The sequence below is a fragment of the Rana temporaria genome, chromosome 4, assembly GCF_905171775.1.
Source record: "Rana temporaria chromosome 4, aRanTem1.1, whole genome shotgun sequence".
NCBI lineage: Eukaryota > Metazoa > Chordata > Amphibia > Anura > Ranidae > Rana > Rana temporaria.
In genome coordinates, this window is record NC_053492.1 from 413,573,250 (window position 1) to 413,597,698 (window position 24,449).

The 24,449-nt window shown below is 41.1% G+C and overlaps 1 protein-coding gene across 3 annotated transcripts in view; it reads right to left on the bottom strand.

Annotated features, from left to right (window-relative positions):
• MACROD2 (mono-ADP ribosylhydrolase 2) overlaps positions 1 to 24,449 on the bottom strand; it is a 3,190,351-nt gene that overhangs the window by 2,258,414 nt on the left and 907,488 nt on the right. For all 3 annotated transcript variants that reach the window (XM_040351278.1, XM_040351279.1, XM_040351277.1), the window contains exon 4: positions 6,548 to 6,577. In XM_040351278.1, the coding sequence (XP_040207212.1) occupies positions 6,548 to 6,577 (30 nt within the window). The remainder of the gene's footprint in view (positions 1 to 6,547; positions 6,578 to 24,449) is intronic.

Below are 24,449 nucleotides of genomic sequence, written 5' to 3' on the forward strand. Positions count from 1 at the left end.
CTGTGACTTTACTCTTCGCTGGTTCTCTACCTACTTATCCAACCGCACCTTCAGTGTTACTTACAACTCTACTTCCTCCTCTCCTCTACCATTCTCTGTTGGGGTCCCCCAAGGTTCTGTTCTTGGACCCCTCCTATTTTCAATCTACACCTCCTCCCTGGGTCAGCTGATAGCCTCCCATGGCTTCCAATACCACCTCTACGCTGATGACACTCAAATCTATTTCTCTACCCCTCAACTCACTCCTTCATTTTCCTCACGTATCACTAATTTACTATCAGATATATCACTTTGGATGTCACGTCATTTCCTTAAACTCAACCTATCCAAAACCGAACTTATCATTTTCCCTCCCCCACGTGCCTCTTCTCCTGATCTCTCTGTCAAAATTGATGGCACAACTATCAGCCCATCCCCACATGCCAAGGTCCTAGGTGTAGTCCTGGACTCTGAACTCTCCTTTAAGCCTCACGTTCAATCACTGTCCAAATCTTGCCGCCTCAACCTCCGCAACATCTCCAAAATACGCCCCTTTCTAACCAATGACGCCACAAAGCTCTTAATTCACTCCCTGGTCATCTCTCGCCTTGATTACTGCAATTCCCTTCTCATTGGCTTACCGCTGCATACTCTAACCCCCCTTCAATCCATCATGAATGCCGCGGCCAGACTTATCCACCTTACCAACCGCTCTGTCTCTGCTACTCCTCTCTGTCAATCCCTCCACTGGCTTCCGCTCGCCCAACGAATTAAATTCAAAATACTAACTACAACCTACAAAGCCATCCACAATTCTGCCCCCTGCTACATCACTGACCTTGTCTCCAAATACCAACCTAATCGCTCTCTTCGTTCTTCTCAAGACCTCCTGCTCTCTAGCTCTCTCGTCACCTCTTCCCATGCTCGTCTACAGGACTTTTCCAGAGCCTCTCCAAGCCTATGGAACTCCTTACCCCAAACTATCCGTCTATCTCCTTCTCTTTCAGCTTTTCGAGGATCCCTGAAAACCCTCCTCTTCAGAGAAGCCTATCCTACCCACATCTAACAACTGTATTTTAACTTTGCCCACCTGATCACCCCCCACATCTACTACCCTCTGTTCCACTTCACCCTCCCTTCTAGATTGTAAGCTCTAACGAGCAGGGCCCTCTGATCATTCCTGTATTAAATTGTACTGTAACTATAATGTCTTCCCTGATGTTGTAAAGCGCTGCGTAAACTGTTGGCGCTATATAAATCCTGTATAATAATAATAATAATAATAATTTTTAAAAATTCAAAACTTGCACAGGAATTATTTTGCACTCTGGTGGGTCGTACCAGAATTCTAGCAGACTTGGTGGATCTTCATAGTCACAGAGTAGTAAAAACATTTTTGATTAAGTAATATTTCACAATCATAGCAATTATACTGTAACAGGACTAACCCCATTCCAGCTGTCCCTTGTTTTTAAATGGGATGAGATTTGCTGTATACATATTAAGTCTACATCAGCCATATGAAGTAGACGTCCATTTGCCCACTGCCTTTAAGGAATTGTCACTCTGGAGCTGATGACTCTTGTGTTATAGTCACTGCAAACATGAATGGGGATCCAATAAAGCAGGGGTAGGCAACCTCGGCCCTCCAGCTGTGGTGAAACTACAAATCCAATCATGCCTCTAGGAGTCATGCCTGTGATCGTCAGGGTCTTGCAATGTTTCATGGGACTTGTAGTTTCAAAACAGCTGGAGGGCTGTGGTTGCCTACCCCTACGATAAAGGAAGGCCAAATTAACACAGGAAATTTCGTTTTTTTTTTCCTTTCTTAATATGGTTATGTAAGTTTTATGCTACTCTGGGTTTTGACTATGACTATTTTTACTGCAGCATGCTATAGAGAAGGAAAGTCAGATTAAGACATTGAAATATGTCATTTTACGAGGATATTAATTACAGTGTTCAATCATATTTAACTTTAAATACAATTTTCTAAAAATGTATAAGGATTTTCAAACAATTTTAGCATTCTTTCGAGTCCATCATAGTATTCTTATCTATAGAATATGTCATACCTAATGCACACATAGATAAGGCTCTAAATTAGCTGATTTTCTTGTGACAAATGAGTGCATTTTCAGTTAATAATTAATGTGAAAAGGAAAAATTTCTGTTCACTTTGAATATTCAAATATGTGCAACTGAAATAAGTAAACAAGAATTTTCCTTTCACATAATTGGATAATTGAAGTAAATATTTATGAAATGTATTGAGTAAAGATTCTCAACTCCTTTATTAAATTCACTTCGGTATCTGCTATGTTTTTTTAGGTTGGCGATGCATCTACACTTACAGTGCTTTGAAAAAATATTCATACCCCTTGAACTTTTCCACATTTTGTCATATTACAGCCAAAAATGCAAGTTTATTTTATTGGGATTAAATGACACAAAGTGGCACATAATTGTGAAATGGAAAGAAAATTATAAATGGTTTTCAAACTTTTTTACAAATAAATATGTGAAAAGTGTGGCGTGCATTTGTTCTTCAGCCCCCCTGAGTCAATACTTTGTAGAACCACCTTTCACTGCAATTACAGCTGCAAGTCTTTTTGGGGATGTCTCTATCAGCTTTGCACATCTAGAGAGTGCCGATTCTTCTTTGCAAAAATGCTCTTAAGCTCTGTCAGATTGAATGGAGAGCGTCTGTGAAATGAACAGCAATTTTCAAGTCTTGCCACAGATTCTCAATTAGATTTAGGTTTTGACTTTGACTGGGTCATTTTAACACATGAATATGCTTTGATGTAAACTATTCCATTGTAGCTCTGGCTGTATGTTTAGGGTTGTTGTCCTGCTGGAAGATGAAACTCCGCCCCAGTCTCTAACAGTTTTTTTTCTAAGATTGCCCTGTATTTGGCTCCATCCATCTTCCCATCAACTCTGACCAGCTTCACTGTCCCTGCTGAAGAAAAGCATCCCCACAACATGATGCCATGTTTCACAGTGGGGGTGGTGTGTTCAGGTTGATGTCCAGTGTTAGTTTTCCGCCAAACATAGTGTTTTGCTTTTAGGCCAAAAAGTAGAATTTTGGTCTCATCTGACCAGAGCACCTTCTTCCACATGTTTGCTGTATCCCCCACATAGCTTCTAGAAAACTGCAAACAGGACTTCTTATGGTTTTCTTTTAACATTTGCTTTCTTCTTGCTACTCTTCCATTATGGCCATATTTGTTGAGTGAATGACTAATAGGGGTCCTGTGGACAGATTCTCCCATCTGAGCTGTGAATCTCTGAAGTTCCTCCAGAGTTACCATGGGTCTCTTGGCTGCTTCTCTGATTAATGTTCTCCTTGTCAGTTTAGGTGGACAATCATGTCTTGGTAGGTTTGCAGTTGTGCCATACTCTTTCCATTTTTTTAAAAACCCAACCCTGCTTTAAACCTCTCCACAACTATATCCCTGACCTGTCTGGTGTGTTCCTTGGCCTTCATGATGCGGTTTGTTCACTAAGGTTCTCTAACAAAACACTGAGGGCTTCACAAAACAGCTGTATTTATACGAAGATTAAATTACACACAGGCAGACTCTATTTACTAATAAGGTAACTTCTGAAGGCAGTTGGCTCCACTAGACTTTAGTTAGGGGTATGAAATTAAAGGGGGCTGAATACAAATGCATGCCACACTTTTCAGATATTTATTTGTAACAAATTTTGAAAACCATTTATCATTTTCCTTCCATTGCACAACCATGTGCCACTCTGTGTTGGTCTACCTAAAATCCCCAAAAAATACATTTCCATGTTTAGTTGTAACATGACAAAATGTGGAAATTTTTAAGGGGTGTGAAAGCTTTTTCAAGGCACTGTATGTAGTAGATTCACAAATATTCATGGCGGAGCACCTGGTACCAAAGTTCATCTGACTTAAAGTGATACCAACGCTAAAAACATTCCTTGCATTATGGTAAAAAAAAAAAATCCCATTTCTCTGCCACCCACCTTCCCTGTGTGAAGGGGAAAAGAGGGGAGAATAGATCCAGCACTGTGCATGGCTGCATCTTTTCTCCCCTCTCTCTTTCTTCACACAGAACTTGAGCAGTAGCAAGAGCCATTGGGTCCTGCTGCTGTCGATTAAATACAGTGGGGAGGAAATGAGGGGGCAGGACCAAGTCCTGCTAAGTGTAAGTCTTTGGAGTGCAGACACACATCTCTGGAGCGTGAAGACACTGTGTGCCTCCATAGCAAGCGGATAGCTATGAGAACACACGAAGAAGAGGAGGAGCCAGGATCGCCGCCTGGGGACCTAAGATGAGGAGGATTTGGGCCACTCAGTGGAATACCACTACACAGAGCAGGTGAGTATAACATGTTTTTTTTTTATTTAAATTTTTTTTTGCTTTAGTAATACTTTGAAGGACTTAAGATCATCAGATACAGCCAACTCCTCCTTCAGGGTTTAAGGAGCCCTTTTTTTAATAGAAATCACAACAGAAAGCACAAAGGGACATGTGTTAAGGCTTGATGAAGACCATTAAATATTTCAAAAACTACTTTGAGTAAGATGAACTTTTGTTTTAGGTGCTCCTCTGTACATATTCAATAATCTACTATCTGGCAAGTGCTTCTTTGTGTCGTTATCAAAGAGGTGGCAGAATACAACCAGAAAAGGGTCCACCCATATTAAAGCGGGGGTTCGCCCTGTTAAAAAAAAAAAAAAAGTTTTTTTTTATTAGACAATTAAATTCGGCATCGTAGCGCGAGCTACGGTATGCCGGTCTTACATTTTTTATGCCCGTACTCACCGTGCTATCGTTGATTGAAGAATCCGGGGAATGGGCGTTCCTATGGTAAGAGAAGGTGATTGACGGCCGGCCCTGGCACGTCACGCTTCTCCGGAAATAGCCGAAATAGGCTTGGCTATTCACGGCGCCTGCGCATAGCCTGTGCGCAGGCGCTGTGAATAGCCGAGACCTACTCCGGCTGTCTTCGGGGAGCGTGACGTGCCAGAGCCGGCCGTCAATCATCCTCCCTCTACATAGGCACGCCCATTCCCCGCGGGAGTCGGATTCTTCAATCAACAATAGCACAGTGAGTACGGGGATTAAAAATTTAAGACCGGCATACCGTAGCTCGCGCTACGATGCCGAAAGTAATGGAATAATGGGGTGAAGGAGGGTGAACTACCGCTTTAAGTTTCAATCATCAGAACCAAATTTTACTTCTGTTGGTCCAGCACTAACTATCACCCACACATCAGGCATCCAAACACATATGACCTTTATTAATACATATTGTTCAATGTTTTTTGAAATGTTTACTCTCTGAAAAATTGTTGACAATGCAGTTTGACTGCCAACACCTGACACTGTCAGACAACCAGCCCAGGGGATTTCTACATAAACATTGGTTGGTTGTCAACATCTAGTGTTACAATGTGGCAACAAAAACTGATGATCAAACAAACATACAAAAATAATTGGATTCTTTGGACCTCAGAGATAGATTAATAGAGGATGAAGCCCTAGGCAATAGGCACAAGGAATCCCCCGCAATTTCATTGTCTGTACTGGCATGACCCCTGCCTATTAGACTCCAGTTGTCGAAAAATGCACACTACCTTGTTAAGCTATAGGTGGGTATGCAGCTGTGATTAATCATGTTATTTTCCTTGTTTACAGCAGGAGCATGTACATTGTAACTGGGCCCCCTGAACATTCCCCAGGCCCTAGGCTCTTGCCTAGGTTAACTTGTGTATGATTAAGCTCTTTATCTAACGACTGCGCAGTCGGACACTTTTGGAAATGCAATGCACAGGAAATCAAGACTGGTGACCAATCAAGTTTGGTTCTATTATGCAGCAACAAAATAACAATCTGAATGGGGACTTAGGATCACTCAAAATGTTTTGCACTATTATTCTCTACTACTGCTGCCTGAAACAGTTGTGGATTTGATAAAAGTCGGGGCTTTTTCCTGACCTGTACAAGTATGGCAGGTCAGGAAATTTAAAGTGAGGCCACAAAGCCCTATCTACACTTCAGTGAATCAAAATCTTGAAGCAACAGGGTCATCATGACTTCAAGGCAACTGGAATTTTTAAAAAGGGAAGTCAGCCTCCATATTTCTTTTAAGGCAGGTTGCCTCTAGTAGAGATTTACATGGCCCTGTCCAATCCCCTGGGTATTTTTGTAAACCAACTTCTTTTGCACATGTTAAAACAAATGCAAGTGTTTTCAACTTTTCATACATCATTGCTTCATGATGAATATCGGTTTGTTTTTAGCTGTGTCTTGATGTTCAAAGGAAAGACAGGTTTTACCTAAATGGTCTTTAATGAATACAATACAGACCAATGCATTAAGTTTAAACAACCAACCAGAAATGTTCAATTACTCAGTAAACTGGTCAAACAACACCAAGTTACAAATTGCTGTACATCATTGTTCTCTATTTATTTTATTTTTGTTGTATTATTAAAAGGACACAATTGACATTTACTGCAGGTTTCATAGTTTTTTTGCCAAGTTGATTAATTTTAGAACAAGAAATATCAAAACGCACTTACCTCCACCTCCTCCAAGAAGACTCGAGTTTGCTGAAAAAAAAGGAAAAAGGAAATATTAAGGTCACACACACAAAACAAAGCTTGTTATGTTCAGCACAACTACAAGTGACCAATGTGTTCTGCTAGGATGGTGCATTTCCATTTCACACACCTGGGCTGTTGTAAATCAATGACACACTGACTACATCAGTTCCCACCAGAGATATTCTTCTTAAGCGTATCTAAATTATTTTCACAGCTGATGCATCAACAGTTTCATGCCACACTTCTGATTATGAAGCTTAAAGTATTTAATTAAAACGCTGTCAAGATATAACATTTTCACAGCACAATGTCTTTTGAAAAAAATTCCACATTATCTAAATACCATCCCTGTGTGTTCTTTGAAGACATTTAGCTAGGAGTGAGCTTGGAAGACCCAAGACTAGAAAGCAGAAAACAGGATTAATTAGCTATGACAAAGAAAGGAAAAACACTTTCAACTTCAGATCCGGCCAAGGTGCTATGCTTTGATAGGTATGCTACTGGTCACCAACACAGCCACTTAAAAAAACGTTATACAAAATATAGTGTACAACACCCGAACCTCATGGAAAAAATAATCCTCACTTACGGGACTTAACTATTCTATTATCTACAAATAAAATCTTTAAACTGCTACAAAATGTTATGTAAAATATTTGAATTAGGTTTAGAGATTAGTAAAAGTTTATACTTGAATCATTTTAGTCTAGGATGCTGCCTACAGACCTTAGATCAGGGATCCTCAAACTAAAGCCCTCCAGCTGTGGCAGAACTACACATCCCATGAGGCATTGTAAAACTCTGACATTCACAGACATGACTAGGCATGATGGGAATTGTAGTTCCTGAACAACTGGAGGGCCATAGTTTGAAGACCCATGCCTTAGATGGTGGCCAGATTTACGTATGCAACCCAGTCTCTAGTCTGTCTTTTGGAACAAAATTCTACAAACATAACAGGGCGGCCCGTCCCCTCTCTTCTCGCCACCCCCTATATGCAATGGATAAATTCATGAATAGCATTAATCCATCCATGGTCGCTGTGGCCGCCCCCTAGTAATGCGCATGAATTAAATTGACACGGGGGGTTGGGTTGTTTGCCGCCACATCCAAACAAAAAAAAACACCAGCCGCCACTGCAGAAAAACAAATTGTTTGTGCTGATGGAGAGTGGGGACAAAGGGGTCACCAGGCGTCTCAAGGAAAACAATCAATTGGCTAGCAAAATCCAGGGTGACACCTGTCAAACAAAACCAAAGAACTTTCCCAGCTCTACTTACCGTCCAGTTTGCAACCAACCAAATTAACCTGTCTAAAGCTGCGTACACACGATCGGATATCTAATGGAATCTAATCTGATGGATTTTTTCTTCGGATATTCGATGAAGCTGACTTTCATCAGTCTTGCCTATACACCATCAGTCAAAAATGCGACCGTGCCAAAACACAGTGACGTACAACACTACAACGAGCTGAAAAAATGAAGTTCAATGCTTCCTTTTCATGTGAAGACTACCAGAAAAGTATTTTACTCTGTGTTAGATTATTTGAACCTCTTTCCAGTATAGACACCTGCATGCATATATATACAACTTTAGGCCCATTCAAGATCAGGGCTCGATCCCTACCAAAGTAACGTGCAGGGCATGTAGGAAAGATTTCCTTGTGCTAACATTCAGTAATTAATAATAGGGTGCTGCATCTACTAGTCATTTGTAACCCTGTAGTGGTCTCTGATATTCTGCAGTAACTTGGCAGTAGTCTTTAACTGCTTCTTATAACATGACAAGAGTCTCTAAATTGACAAAAGTTTGGAAGAAGCCTCCTAGATTTTGATTAAAGCATAGTTGCGGTTACAGAGTCTCTAGGCTATGCAGTGTAGAGGCTACAATGGAGCTCAAAAAGTACCCGTGGGTTGGGTGGCAGATTATCATTCGTAGGTATTGGCTGCATGCAGCTCCCTACGCTATAGAAAAAAAAATTAACCTTTTTCTGAACCATAAAATACATCACATTCCAGAGCTCCGTTGTAAACGTTGCTAGCAGTATAAGAGCTAGGAAGTTTAAATCCGAGGAGTGACACACTTGTCAAAAAAGTGAAATGACTGACAGCACTGAATGTCAACAAGAGGTGAGCAATCAGAACAAGTCGTTTCCTGTCAATTCCTGCAACAAACTACAGAAGTAGTCATAAATCTTGACTTGACTGTACTGTCAGTGTATCTGTCCAAAAATCAGCATTAAGCCAAAAATATCTAATTGTGTAGTGTGATTATATTTAGAACATGGACACCCAGTCAATTTAAGCTGAATGTACTATGACAGCAAAAAATAAACATAAATAAATAAATATATATATATATATATATATATATATATATATATATATATATATATATATATATATATATATATATATATATATATATATATAGTATTTAAATGAAAACTCATGAAAATTATAGAAAAAATAGCAAGGTCCCAGGCCTCCTTCAGTCTAGTGAGAACCTCTAGTGCCAGAGATAGCTGATATCCTACTGTATATGGTGGGTTGCATGGCATAGTGGGTGTAATGCAAGGTAGATTGATTTGGTGCCAGACCCTTCTTGAATGCAAAAGAGAGATTTAATTTCTCTTAACAGAACTTTGGGAGAGAGGGATAGGGGCAGGACACCCTTAGGTAGTTGCAAGATTGATTGGCAGACTCCGAGACTTCAACAGGAGGACAGCCATGCAGGCAAAGGCATCCAGCAAGACATCACATCTGCATGTATCTCCTATGGTAACAGTCTTTAACAGTTCCTAACACAAAGTGTAACAGTTCCTTCGCTTCTACTACAATCACTTCTTGTAGTTCTTTAGCCCACTGAGCTCCCAGTCTCTCTCACTAGACTAGTTGATTCGCTGCCACTGAATCCCTTGAGCTCCTCCAATCTTCACGGTAGTATCTTCCTCAAGCATCCCCCCCCCCCGCCTCTTTGCTGAGTAACTAGGCTTGGCACTCAAGATACTTCTCAAGCTTAACCCCACTGGCCTGCTTGGTCCTTGGCTTGACACACAAGGCTTCTCTGCAAGTGTCACCTATTCTGGCTGGGTCACTTCTCCTACGTCCTGCTTATGCAAAGGTGACGTTCTAGACTGAACATCAATTTAAGAGAGCCATTCTCCACTGATACTTAATATAGAAGAGCGCTTCTTCACTGATTACCAATGTAGGAGAGTCCTTTTCTACTGACTACCAATGTAAGAGGGCCCTTCTCCGCTGACCACTAATGTAAGAGGGCCCTTCTGCACTGACCACCAATGTAGGAGAGACATTTTATACTATCACTATAAGAGGGCCCTTCTTCACTGACCACAAATGCAAGGGGACACTACTCAGACCACCAATATAAGGTGGAAATTTTCCACTGTCCAAAATTTAAAGGCACACTACAATTTGTAAGTCATTTATTGACTATTGGTGAAAATGAGAGTCAAATATATTGGGTACACCATAATCTTTTTTTTTATTATTATTATTATTATTATTATTATATCTACAACTCACACTAATGTACTCTGAGTTGTAGATATAATCCTCTTTAGCAGGAGTTACCTGAGACATGAAAATGATTTCAAGGGCTCCTCTTTGGTATAGAGGTTGAGCAAGGCCGATTGATTCATATTACAAACCACTAGCATTTTGTCAGTAATGTTAAGTACCTGACCCCACAGGTAATGAAGACTGAGCTTTCAAACGTGATGACATCTCCAAGATGGAAGCTGTTTTCACATGGAAGATTAGATTTCAATTCAAGATTACCCGTAAAGCTAAAAGCTTTCAGGGAGACATCTCTCAGTGCTGGGAAATATGGTTTATAAACCTGCTCACTTCCTTTTAAAAATAGCCAGAAGTGTTAGACCGTTTATTTACGATAACCAAATGATCTGGCTGGAGTGCACATCACACTACACCTCATATGTAAATGTCATTGACATAGCAAAGGCAGCTGGGAACAGCGAACAAGGCTTGAATTGACACGGAATGTTATACTACATGGGTCAGTTTTCACCTAGTGACTGTCCCAGTGACAACAGAATTCAGTATGGTATAACTAATTATAATTATAATTAGGGTGACTACTTTAGGTAACAAGTAAAATAATTCAGTGAATAGCTAAGGTAACGTTGCCAAGACACTTAAAGGAAACCTGTACTGAAAGAGCTAGGTATCCTGTTGCCAGACTGAACACAACGTATGTGCAAGACCTCTTAGAAGTCATTTTGTGTCATGTTACCATCCTGCTCTTTTGCTTCCTACAATGTGTGCTATAATGAGCTATCACTTTTAGGCCTCGTACACACGACCGAACATGTCTGCTGAAACTTTCCGCGCACATGTTTGGTCGTCTGTACGGCCGACCGGACAATTTTCCGGTGGATCGGACAGGTTTCCAGCGGACAAAAATTTCTTAGCATGCTAAGAAACATGTCCGCTAGAAGCCTGTCCGTCGGACATGTTCGGTCGCCTGTACGACTCACCGGACATGTCCGCTCGGCCGAAAGCCCTCGCATGCGTCAAAGTGATTCAACGCATGCTTGGAAGCATTGGCCTTCCAGGGTCGCGCACGTCGCCACGTCATCATAGTGGCGACGGAGCGGCCACGTCACCGCGTTCGCTGTCCGCGGGAAATTTGGTCTGATGGTGTGTACAGCCATCAGACCAAAATCCGCCAGCGGACATGTCCGATGAAAACGGTCCGCGGACCGTTTTCATCGGACATGTCCCGTCGTGTGTACGAGGCCTAAGAGTCAGGCAACAGCAGGTCACATGGTGTGTTCATGTTGTTATGCTGTGTTTCACACAGAGTCTGTTAGATATTGCTTTCCAACTTGCAGTCTTGCGCATGACATATAATCTCTGTTATGTAGTGTTGTAAAAATAGAGTTCTCCTCAAATCAAAATTACAAAATGGGATTGATTTACTAAAGGTAAATATGGTGTTAACTTTGCAGGGGTAGTTGTCTTTTGAACGTTCACAGCGTCTGCCCCGCAGGGATGGAGTCCCAAGGAAGGGGGCGAGCACGCTGAATAACCCCCAGCCAGAACGGCTCGGATGATGGGGACAAGCTTACTGAGGAGGGACAGGAAGTGAGAAATTAAGACAAAGAAAAAAAACATTTAGAAGGGAAATCGAAGGAAAAAGTAAGTGAACCAACAATGCACTAGCTCAAAGGAACCTTTACAACTCCTTTAATGAAGGGTGACCAGACATCCCCAGTTTCAGGGGACAGTGCCCTGATTGAGGACACTGTCCCCGGACCAAGTCTGCCCCTGGTTTTGTCCCCAGATTGGATTTAATAGGGAGCAGGGGCAATTTCAAAGACAGACAGTGCAGAATTTAAATAAAAAAAATAGAATTACACACCCCCGCTCCGTCGTGCATACTAGCATAAGGGGGTTGTATTTTTCCCATTATCTGTGCCCCTTTCTGATGATCATGTGCTGGTCGGAGCAGAGGGAATATTTCTTCAGTTTCGGGTGCATGCCCATTCAGCTTCACTAGCATGTTCTTCTGCCTTGGCTCAAATCCTGGCCAGCCACCTGCCTATCTCCTTGCCTTCCCTGGTGGAGTGATCTTCCACCGCTCCCCATCCATTAGGCCCCGTACACACGGTCGGACCGAACCGATGAGAATGAACCGAAGTTCAGTTTCATCGGACCAAACCGACCGTGTGTATAGGCCATCGGTCTGTTTTCCTTCGGTCCAAAATTTTAAAACATGCTTCAAAAATGAACCGATGGACCGCTGCCCCATCGGACCAAACCGATGGTTAGTACAGAAAAGCATCGGTTCAAAACCCGCACATGCTCAGAATCAAGTCGACGCATGCTTGGAAGCATTGAACTTCGATTTATTCAGCACGTCCTGTGTTTGACGTCACCGCGTTCTGACCCCATCGGATTTTGGACTGACGGTGTGTACACATATCAGGCCGTACGGCCACTTCAGAGGTGAACCGATGAAAACGGTCCAACGGACCAGTCACATTGGTTTGGCCGTGTGTACAAGGCCTCAGTAGCCGAGGCCCAAAGAGTAAGACTTGAGAGGCTGTGAGGCGGGCGATGGCGGGCAGAGAGTCGCTGATTGTTGCCATTACTAGTAAAGAAAAAATATGTCCCCGGAATTCATTTTAAAAATCTGGTCACCTTACTTTAATGTCCAAATCAATGTTCATATTATTCCATTCTGGGGAGTTCATGGAACCTTATCATTGTAGCAAACATAAGCTAATAAATCTTCAGTTGTCAATGGATAGGTGCTTTCACTCCATTAGAAAGGAACAGACATTTGTTTATTTGGCTATGTTTTAGAAAATCATAGCTGCACCGCCATGCTGAAATGAAAAGGCAATTTTAATACCAACAATTTACAAAATGGCAGCTATTGAAATAGCAATTATTATATTATTGTTAGGGAAAGAGTTGTCCATTACCCAATCTACATCAACAGCCATGCAGCTTTTATTGCTCGTTGTTTTTTCATCTTGGCACTCTACTGGTTAACATTCTACAGCCACTGTGTAATACACTTAGCACATCAAGTGTCTGGACAAGCCTGCTCCCTTTTCACACTACAGCCTTGTCAGAAAACACAGTAATAAACACTTTAATGGGGGAAATGATTCATAAGATACACTAATCAATGCCACAGCAGTAAAATAAAAGAAGAAACATTTGCCAATACTATAGACAGATTTCAGTTCATCAATAAAACATCAGAGTGCTGGAACCGTGAGCTGTGTTATTTATGAGAACGTTGGCTACACTACCTCATACACGCTTGCAGAGACTTTCTTATGTGTCACCTCATTTTATTTGATTTGGTAGCTGAGGAAAAAAAATGGGAACAGCAAGATACATCACCAAGCAGTACCCAGCCTGGACTCAGTCTAGGAGGAGGAGGAGGTGGGTGATCTTCCTCTGGTGTTCACTCATTTTAACGTAATTATATTTTATGTATAACAGAGCAATCATGCCATGCCACAATAACCACATTCCCCTTGAAGTACATTATTGATACATGGTTTCCTTGTAAACACAGAGCAGTATCAAGTTGCAGAGCCACAGTGATGGCTTTTACGGCTGGCAGTGAGGAATCAATATGAATCACTGTACCCAGAGGCATGAGAAAAACGTAACATAAAATTGCAATCATACATTATTACTTACTTAAAAAAAATTCAATACATTAGATGTGGTGTATAGAGAGAGAAGCAACTGACATTGAAAACAGCAAAGGCGGAAAACCTGTGGCTCACCACCTACACAAGTAATATACAAAGCCTGATCCTTGTCACATTCAACTGTGAATCTTTCCAAGGCCTGATATACAGAAACCGTGGCTCACCATTTATAGCTGTAGCTCTGTGTCCTTTAGTGACCCACAGTATTGTGAGCCTGTTTTAATGGTTTAAGAAGCTTTTGAAATTATTCAGAATTCATTGACCTGTGCATTTGACCACCTCTAGACCTGACCTGTGCATTTGAACACCTGCAGACCTGACCTGTGCATTTGAACACCTCCAGACCTGACCTGTGCATTTGAACACCTCCAGACCTGACCTGTGCATTTGACCACCTCCTGACCTGCTTCAAATGAGTTTTGCTTGCCTATAAACTTGTGTTGACACAGGCCTTAAAAGACACACAGTGACATAGGGGTCTGAACATGGGGTTAAACAGGCATCTGACACTCCCAGAAGTGTCAAACGCTGAAGAGTCTGATGAAGGCTGCAGTGATTGAATGTGGACAATGGTTGCTAGACAGGTGACCATATTTCCTTTTCTATTTGTAGATAGGAGTGGAGAGTGAGTCAAACACTGGCTGCATCTGCTCTCTCTGGCTGCTGCCCTACGGTGCTGAACTGGTTAACAGCTATATCAGTGAGAGGAGGGAGACGCCGAGCAGGAAGAGTTCAATGGACTGCTTTAAGTAGCACCGCACTGTGGGAACTGTAGTCCAGAGGGGAGCCCTGAGTTTGGGGGTGCCAACAGAGTCACCTGGGTGAGAGCAAAGAGTGGACTAATTTCTGTGTGTGACTGGTCGGTGAGCTGCAATATTGCTTTAAAAATGCTTTATTTTCATTTTCGTACTACAACAGTTCGAAATACATAGGATATTCGACATGAAGGTGACAATAGCAATCTGTGTCTATCGAATCTGCGGTCGAATGTGCCTAACCTAACTCTATTAGTCCAAGATTATTCTACATAGAGAGGAAAGATTTGACATAGAGAGAAAACATTCGACATTATAGAGACAGTGTTGGGGTAGACCATTCGACATAAACGACGAAGATTCGACGAAGCACCATAAGCCTTCAATGACAAATTCCACCTTAATTAAGTCGGATTTTCAGACGAATGCATTTTTTAAAGAAACAAAATAAATAAAAACGAATTTCGGGCATGACTAAATAAATGTATTTTTCGAACGAAATTCCGAAACAAAATATTACAGTGTGCACTGTCTACTTGTTTGTATTTTGTTATAATATGCAAATACAATTTATTTGCTCCCCCTTACCAGAGAAGTACTTATCTCCATTATCAATACAAAATATCTGCCAGTAATCCAGATACTAAAGCCTTCCTATTCAATTATAAGATGCTTGTATTCTCAGTCTCCCATCCCATGCCTACTACCATGACCACATTTCAATCTTTGATGCACTTTAAACTGTGGAATCTTTTTCTGTGGTTTCTTGCCTGGAATGAGTACCAGGGCTGCATTAGCCACTCATCAGAAAGCTAACAGGGTATAACAACTGAGTGCCTATATGGTTCTTATTCAATTTAGTTCTACTATATGTTGCTCCTGTACTTTAATGACCACATAGTTAAAGCTGATCGCCACATACAAGAGACAAAAGCTAATGCAGATCAGTAATTATTAATACATTATTAAATGTATTTTTTAAATGCAAGCATTGACCGGGTATAATCATCTAGCAGTCCCTGTGCAGCAGAGCTGGAATGTGAGAGGAAAAAGAAGTAGAGCAAGCCAATGTCTTTGCAGTGTATGGGCTCTCACGCAGCTGTCAATTCCAGCCGCTGGTATTCGCAATGTGGCAAAACACATGTGGAAATGGTAGCTTAAAGGACAAGTTGCTGCAATGTGGAGTTAAGTATGCAGCTGAGTTGGGTGTAGCTAGGTTCGCTTAAGTTAAGAGAACTAGGGATGGTGGACTAGTGCACCTTTTGTTAGATGTGCACTTGTCCTTTAACTGTAAAATGTAAAAAAAAAAAAAAAAAAGAAAGTTGGCATTGATTTGGATTTGCCATGATTCACTGCTATAATCTGTTAAAATAAGCAGAAACAAACAGAGACACACACACACACACACACACACACACACACACACACACAGCTTCTTGTGGTCTGGAGCTGAAGTGCACAGCTGGAAGATGAGAGAAGAGAAGAACAGACAGATGCACACACAGAGAATGTAGTAAAATAATGAAATAGGAGAGGGAGGCGGGCCTTCTCCTCTTAGATTTATTGACTTCATGATGTCACAAAATACACACCCATCAATCCCTCCCCATCACCCTTGTGAGTCTTTTATTGGCCAGTTCATAGAAGGGTGGTTTCTCCTCACAAGTCCATTTCATGTTCTTCCAAAAGTCATACAGGCTCCTTCTGGGGTCTGTAAAAGTCAGGATGTGGGGGATGGGAAGGCTTTTCCTGTTACAACTGAGGAATCCAGGAGGGAGGGGGGACACAGAGTGAGTGAGTGGATGGAGTTGCTTTTTGATTTCAACAGCTCTCTCTGTATGTCCATCCAAGTTAAAATATACTTTAAGAACATATCTGACAAAATCTGAAGAATCATTTCAAGGAAAATATACACTCCATTTCAGTGGTTCTAATCATAACACAAAAATATTCATTTTAGTTTCACGTCTATCACAGCCCCCCCTTGAAATGAATATTTCATCAGTTCATTCTCTTTGTTATTTCTTAACAGACAAGGACGGTAATGGAGGACATGGTCAATATAACAAAACATTATCATAACCAATATAAACAGAATTGCTATACCTATTTGAGTACAAATGTGTTATCACCCAAAATATTGTCCGCAGGTGACATTCTAAATGCCCCCCCTTGTTCACCTAATATCATGTATAAGGCCATAATTGTATACAAAGTCATTTGTGTAGTGGCCTCTAGGTGTTCAGTAATATACTGGAATGCATCCTTGTTTATAGTTAACAAACCTCTATTGACCATAGCAACCAGAATTTATCCAATCTACATTTACATTACTAAGTTAAATTTCATAAAAGCATCCGTTCTCACCAAATTACTATATTTCCCTTCATTAGCATTTTAATTTTATATTGGGCTCTGTCCTAAATATTTTATTTCCTAAAGAAACTTTATTACATTACACTAGTTTTCAGGACTGATCATGCAGCATGAATATTCTTGTCGCATGTCTGTTTAAACAAACATAGCAGCCTTTGGTTCAGTCTTAAAGATTCACTGTATCTCATAGGGATCCTTCTACAAAACACAACTTCCCTCTCTGACTGAACACCTTCGTCACTCCAAAACCTGGAAGATGACCCTTTAATCCATAAATATGGCTGTATCATACCGCATAATCTATCCATGTATTTTATTTTTAAACTATTTTAACTGACTTTTCTTAAGCTATGCAGATTAACACCATTATCATTCTCTTTAAAATGACACCCTCAAAGTAAGGTATTCTTCAAACCAAATGGTGCAAAAAACCCACAGTTTAGTAACATATGAGAGAAAGAAAGAATGAGAGAGAAAGAAAGAAAGAAAGAAAGAAAGAAAGAAAGAGAGAGAGAGAAAAAGAAAGAAAGGAAAAGAAAGAGAAAAATAATACTTTATTAATAAGGGCTTTCTTTCAGATCTTCTAATGATTGTGTACAAATTACCTTTTATTATTAAAGAAAGATTTACCCTCATAATACGCTTCCATAGTTTACTTAACATAAACTCTGATATTTATTTATTTTTCCCTTCAAACTAGGCAAAGTTGAGGATGTTTACACTGGGAGTCGGATTTCAAGCTAGCACTCACTCCTGTAAACCACCACAGCCTGTAACCTGATCTGCTGTTAATGACCTCTTAAGGGAAAACATCTGTCCCCCCCCATGCTTGGAGCAGATTGTACAAGTTTTAGACCATATACAATCCAATCGAATTGCATCGTTTTTCTCATTTTTAACTCTTTTTCAAAAATTTTAAAACATATTTGGTTTGTACATCTGCCAAAAATCATGTACACCACATTATAACATGACATTCCTTAACTTCCAATAGCGACAAAAGATCGCTTAGAGGACAAATCTCATGAAATCCACTGACCAGTCCCTGCGCATGAACCGACCATTGTTTTCTACTGATAAAGTCACTCATAATTACTCACAATCTATATTTTATCAGAAATGTCATTTTATAATAACTCTTAAAACTTGTTTATTTTTTAATTTTATTTTTACAATTTTTATAATAATATTTTTTATAAAGTTTTTTAGATTGAACATAACTTTCATATTTTAATATTTTTCCTGGGGAACCTTATAATAAACCAAACCCAAGTTTAGAATCTGTTGTAAACATTGCTCAAACCTCTACTTATTAATTCTTACAACCAGATCTGTAGGATTTCAGTTAAATATAAAATACCATGTTGTTTACCATAGACTGAATTGTATACAATTCTTCACACAATCTCAATCAACAATTTTCCCATTAAACCTTTGTTCTAATCCCATGCATGTTTTGACATGTCATAATACATTTTCAGTTGTTGGGGTAAACATATTCATAAACATTTACAGGCAGAATTAAACTTAATTATCTCATTAGAGAACTTCTTTACACTCTGACATTATTTAACTAATTACCCCATGTAACCGGGACCCCCCTTTGAGATATTCCAACCCACAAACCCCAGTGGTCACAATCCCATGTATTTGAAAAAAAAGATATATAATTTCATTCAGATTTGGGCGGCACAATCCATAATATCACTCATCTTCCAGAGAATATTTTCGAAGGAACCTCTTAATCATCACCCAGGGGATATTGGTAATTATCGGTACCTACATCAGGAATGCGAGAAAAAACTCGTACACGAATATTAGTTACCTATTTTCAAAAGCGGTCACATAATCATAGCTCATAACAATCTAATCTAGAGACTGTCTCAAACAAGATTTCAGAAAGGGATAATGTATTGAATGCTCCCCCCTTGGGGCCACTTACCCACTTAACCCTGAGGATGGCATGGCACAGCATGTGGAATAAAACCATTTAAATGTACTATGTAAAATGTTCTACTGTTCCAATGTGATACCCAGAATCTCCTCATCCCTCATTTGTGACTTGTGAACACAGCTTCTGTAGTCATGAACGCCAGGATTTACACACTCTCTCTACCGCTTTTGGGCACCCCATGAGGTCAAGGCATTGAGGTTGGGGCACACAGGACAGCATATGAGCGGATTCTACCTTCAGGTAGGTCTGCCACTCCCATCTACATCATTCTCCTCCCTTACGTGTCTGTCCAGCGAAGTGGCATTGTAGTTACCCCCCCCTGGACAGACTAAGGAGGGCATGAAGAAGAAGGCCCGTGGGCCGGAGGGCACAGAATCCAGTATGGGCAGCGGGCAGGAGGCGACACCATCTGCGTTCAGAACGAGGCAAAGCCTTCAGCAGGGAAGAGCATCCGGGCAGGCCCATGCTTCCTCCAGCGGGGCATACAGTTGGGCAGAACGTAAGGGGAAGGAAGGGGCACGGCCTCAAGCAGTCGGGCGGGGCCCATGCTTCCAGCAGGCATCGTGGGCAGAACATGAGGGAAACGAAAAGACAATAACAGGCCCTGGGTATCACATTATAAATTTCAAAACTGGCAAAAAGCCCTCTATGTATCAAGTCAAAATACAGTGCATGGCATCGTCAGTGTAAGTGTAAGTGGGCAACCCAGATGGGACAGGTCCCCACAGAACACGCATTCAATCCATCCGATTAAAAGGATAAAAAAAAAAAACGGGACGAAATAATTCACCTAAATTAATTCTCTGTAGAAGATTTTAACTGTAAAATAAAGACTTAACAATTGCTTATTATGTGCATCAAATGTCTGTTCCATATTTTTTAAACCTCAGGAGAAATATCCCATTATTTCTAGTTAAATCGAATTATCTGATAAATCAGCGTACAATGTAACAGGCATATTCAGACCAATTTTAATTGTACAGAAACAGTTGCAATATCCCAAGTCAACCCTTTGTTAAAAAAACTCTGTGTTACAAAAAAAACTGTCTCCTAGGTTGTCATCCCTGGGGGGGAAGAGGGGGGCTATCCTCCAACTTGCAAATGTGGCAGAGCTCAGGGCGGGCAGGATGCAGGGGTCTGGACCTCCCACATTCCTCACACACCCAGTTCTATCCCCCCACCAGGGAGGGGGCAGGAGTATATATTATATCAGGGAGGCATCCCAGAAATATAAAAAAAAAAACAGCAAAAATAATAATAAGAAGAATTCATTCACCACTTGCCAACAAGGAATTGGGAAAAGGGATCAATGAATTTCAATGGGAAGAAGAAAAAAAGGGTTGAAGAAAGGAGAAAGAAATAAGAAAGAAAGAGTTCGATTCCAGCACAGAGTTGAGAACCCAAACGAAAAGTGCATGCAAAGAAAGACACCATAAGTTATATGTTACAGACACAATGTACCATTAGACGCAATCAAATCACTTCTAGCACAGTCAGTACAATCAGCATGCTACATAGAGGGAGGGGAAGATAGGGGGCTGTGTAGTAGGCAGCAAAGAAAGGGTTGGATGGGAGGATCTAAGAAGAAAATGGTGGAGAGGGGAGGAGCTATGAAAAAAAAAAAGCGGCAAAGATTTGGAGAAGACGGGAGGATCTAAGAAGAAGATTGCGGTGGGGGGGGGGGGGTGGCTATGAAAAAGGGAGAAGAAAGGGAGGAGCTAAGAAAAAGATGGCAGAGGGGGGAGGAGCTTTTCAGAAAAGGCGGGAAAAATCTAAAGCCAAAGAAAAGCAAAATGGAAGACGAAGAAGAAGGGGAGTCAGAAGTTATAAAGAAAAACTTCAGACTTCTGTAGATGAAAAACAAAAGTCAGTGCCAACAGCAGTCAATACATACAACAAGAAAGCCAGGTATTCTATTCAGTCAAACACAGTTATCCAGCATAATAAAAACACATACATACTGAGAAAGACAAAAGGATCATCCCAGCAAAAAAAATTAACTAGGAAAGGCACAGAAATGAAAAAGTTTCCTGTTCAGACTGCAAAGAGTTAAGACTGCTAGGCAGAAAACCCTTAATTGGTATCCAGCTGTGATGAAAAGCAAAAGGTTTCAGGTCACAAATTAGCACAGTTAGCAGAACAAGAAGCCAGACACAGAATTTAGCAGCCTTTGTCCAGATAAAGGGTTAAGTAAGCTAGCTATTGCAAGCCAGCTGTAACAAAAGGCAGAAGTGTAAGGGAAAAAGCAATTTAAGACACACAAATGTACACAAATAGCCAGCTAGCAGAAGCCACACAAAAACGACCTCCTCCAGCTCAGCCCCCACCTTTCCTAGCACAGGGAAGTTGAGTAAACAAAAATCCCCGCGTTATTCAAAGCAAGGACAAAATGTGGAAAAGCTGACTCAATATCTCACCACAGACATACTCAAATAAACCCCAGAATCCCAGTTCCCCAATTAATCTAAACAAGGAGGTTTGGAATATTTTTACACAAGCATAAAATAAAACAAACCCATATCTTCGCAGCCAACTTCCTTAGAGCTGTCCCAGGCTCAACCCAGCCAGCATGCACTCCCCGTGCACACCCCTTTATCACATCGGCTTAATCCGAGACGATGCACGACCAGTACCTTAACTTAGTAGGCCGATTTCACACACAGTCAAACAACCCACAAGCTCACCCTTCTACACACAGGCAGCAAACAACCCACAAGCTCACACCCTTCTACTCAAGCTACTCGCACCCTTCTACTCACAGGCAGCAAGACACCAAAAAAAATTAATAGCAGTGAATCAACACAAACCGGGGTTCGCTTCTGGACCAGAATTATACCGTCTGTTTCAAAGGCTCGGAATTTGTAGACAAACTAGATGGGAACAGAGGCCGTCCAGCCTGTAACACGGTGTAAGGGAGCCAAAAAACTCGCACTTACCGTGTTTAGGGGTTCATGACGCCCCTTTCAATGGTAGACGGTCCCTCAATTCTCAGCCAGTTTCTTGTGCGTCCACAAAGTCTGTCCTTGAAGTCCAAAAGAAGCACGTTGAGCGTCAATTGATTTGGATTTGCCATGATTCACTGCTATAATCTGTTAAAATAAGCAGAAACAAACAGAGACACACACACACACACACACACACACACACACACACACACAGCTTCTTGTGGTCTGGAGCTGAAGTGCACAGCTGGAAGATGAGAGAAGAGAAGAACAGACAGATGCACACACAGAGAATGTAGTAAAATAATGAAATAGGAGAGGGAGGCGGGCCTTCTCCTCTTAGATTTATTGACTTCATGATGTCACAAAATACACACCCATCAATCCCTCCCCATCACCCTTGTGAGTCTTTTATTGGCCAGTTCATAGAAGGGTGGTTTCTCCTCACAAGTCCATTTCATGTTCTTCCAAAAGTCATACAGGCTCCTTCTGGGGTCTGTAAAAGTCAGGATGTGGGGGATGGGAAGGCTTTTCCTGTTACAACTGAGGAATCCAGGAGGGAGGGGGGACACAGAGTGAGTGAGTGGATGGAGTTGCTTTTTGATTTCAACAGCTCTCTCTGTATGTCCATCCAAGTTAAAATATACTTTAAGAACATATCTGACAAAATCTGAAGAATCATTTCAAGGAAAATATACACTCCATTTCAGTGGTTCTAATCATAACACAAAAATATTCATTTTAGTTTCACGTCTATCACAGCATGTTACATATAATTTTGTACAAGAATTTCACTTTATTTCCCAGATTTCCACTGTGCTAGAATAAGAGCAGTATCAGATAAGGGGACATTGTTTTTTTTTTCTTAGAATGAAATGCACTTTTATTTGAATCCTTGTCGGTGTGTCCTGTGCTGACTCCTCTATATTGGATTGTGTCTTGGAGTTTTGTGCTGTGCGGCAGTTTATGCCCAAGAGACGCACTCACCCACCTGTAAATCAACAGGTCAGCAGCTACAGCGGTTAAACTAATCAATATGTTAGTTCTTCTGCTGCACTTGCTGTACCCTAAGGTGTAACACATGCAGGCAAAGTGAATACATTAAGGTTTTCTTGTTGTTAAATTGATGTTGAGGCTAAAAGCGTCATTGTGTGTCTAACTGCAAAAACAGACCGCGTGCAGAATTAATTTTAGACAGATTAGAAGGAAAGAATAAAGCCATACAGGATAATACAGGCTGTGTACATGAATAATGTTGCCTGAATAGAAGGGCCAAAATGAAGTTGCTAATTTAGTCTGTTCTAAGCCATTACAGAATTTTTTTTACTATTTTATTAGAATCTTAAGACTTAAAGGATGTCTTGACTGGACTTTACCAGTTAGGCGGAACTCCAGCTTTACGCAACCACCTCCCACCACCCCTTTAAGCACACCTCCCAGCCTTTTTAATAAAAAACATACATTTTCCCTCCAGTCTTCTAGTTAGCAGCTGTCGCTTTGGCCTCACATGATGGCAGGGGGTGGGCATTCTTCCAGGAGTGGGAGACGCTCATGTAATGACATATGAGCACCACTAAGTCCTGGAGAACTGTGAGCCCAGCCTGCTTGATGATGCCTCCCATTGAGGGTATGGAAATGACAGGCCGGACTCATAAGCAATGAGCAGAAAATGCTCAGAAAAATGCCAGTGCTGGACGGAGAGTGGAGCTGGCGAAAGCACTGCAGCAAGGAAGAAGAAAACAAAAAATGAAGAAGATTTTATGAGATTTATTCTCATTAACTTTTGCATCTTTGAGACAGGATATTAAGATAAATCTCCCCAATGAGACAGGAAAATATAAATAAAAGGACAATGGTCAAAACCCTTCCATATTCTAATAAAAGGTGCCTACAGACTTTAGATGGTGGTCAGCAGCTCTGGATATTAAAGCGGTTGTAAACCCACATATACAATTTTTTTTTTACACCTGCAAGGCAAAAGCCATAATGAGCTAGTATACACCGCATATTAGCTCATTATGAAGTACTTATCTCGGAACGAGGAGAAGAGAACTTACCTGGTCCACGCCGAGCGAGATGTCATCTTGACTCGGCGTGACTTCCAGGTATCGCCGCTCCAGCGCTGTGATTGGCTGGAGCGGCAATGACGTCACTCATGCGCGTGGGAGATTTCATTCCAGCAAGGGCCGGCAGCAGCCGGCCCTTCAGCCGAGGATCCCCCCTGCGCATGCGCCGCTGCAATCAGTGGCGCATTGCAAGGGGAATATCTCCTAAACCATACAGGTTTAGGAGATATTCTTTATACCTACAGGTAAGCCTTATTATAGGCTTACCTGTAGGTAAAAGTCAAAAAGTGGGGTTTACAACCACTTTAAATAGTCATTACAATTAACAATCATTATGCCTATAGAAAAGGAATGAGAGAGAGTTCTGAAAGTACCTTCGATCACTTACGATTGCGTTCGCTTCTGCACTCGATCACGAAGGGATGGGGCGCTTTACATATTTTTTTTATTTTACATTGTTCCTTTAAATTCTTTGTTTTAATCACTTTTATTGCAGTCACAAGGAATGTAAACATCCCTTGTGACAGTAATAGGCAGTGACAGGTACTCTTTATG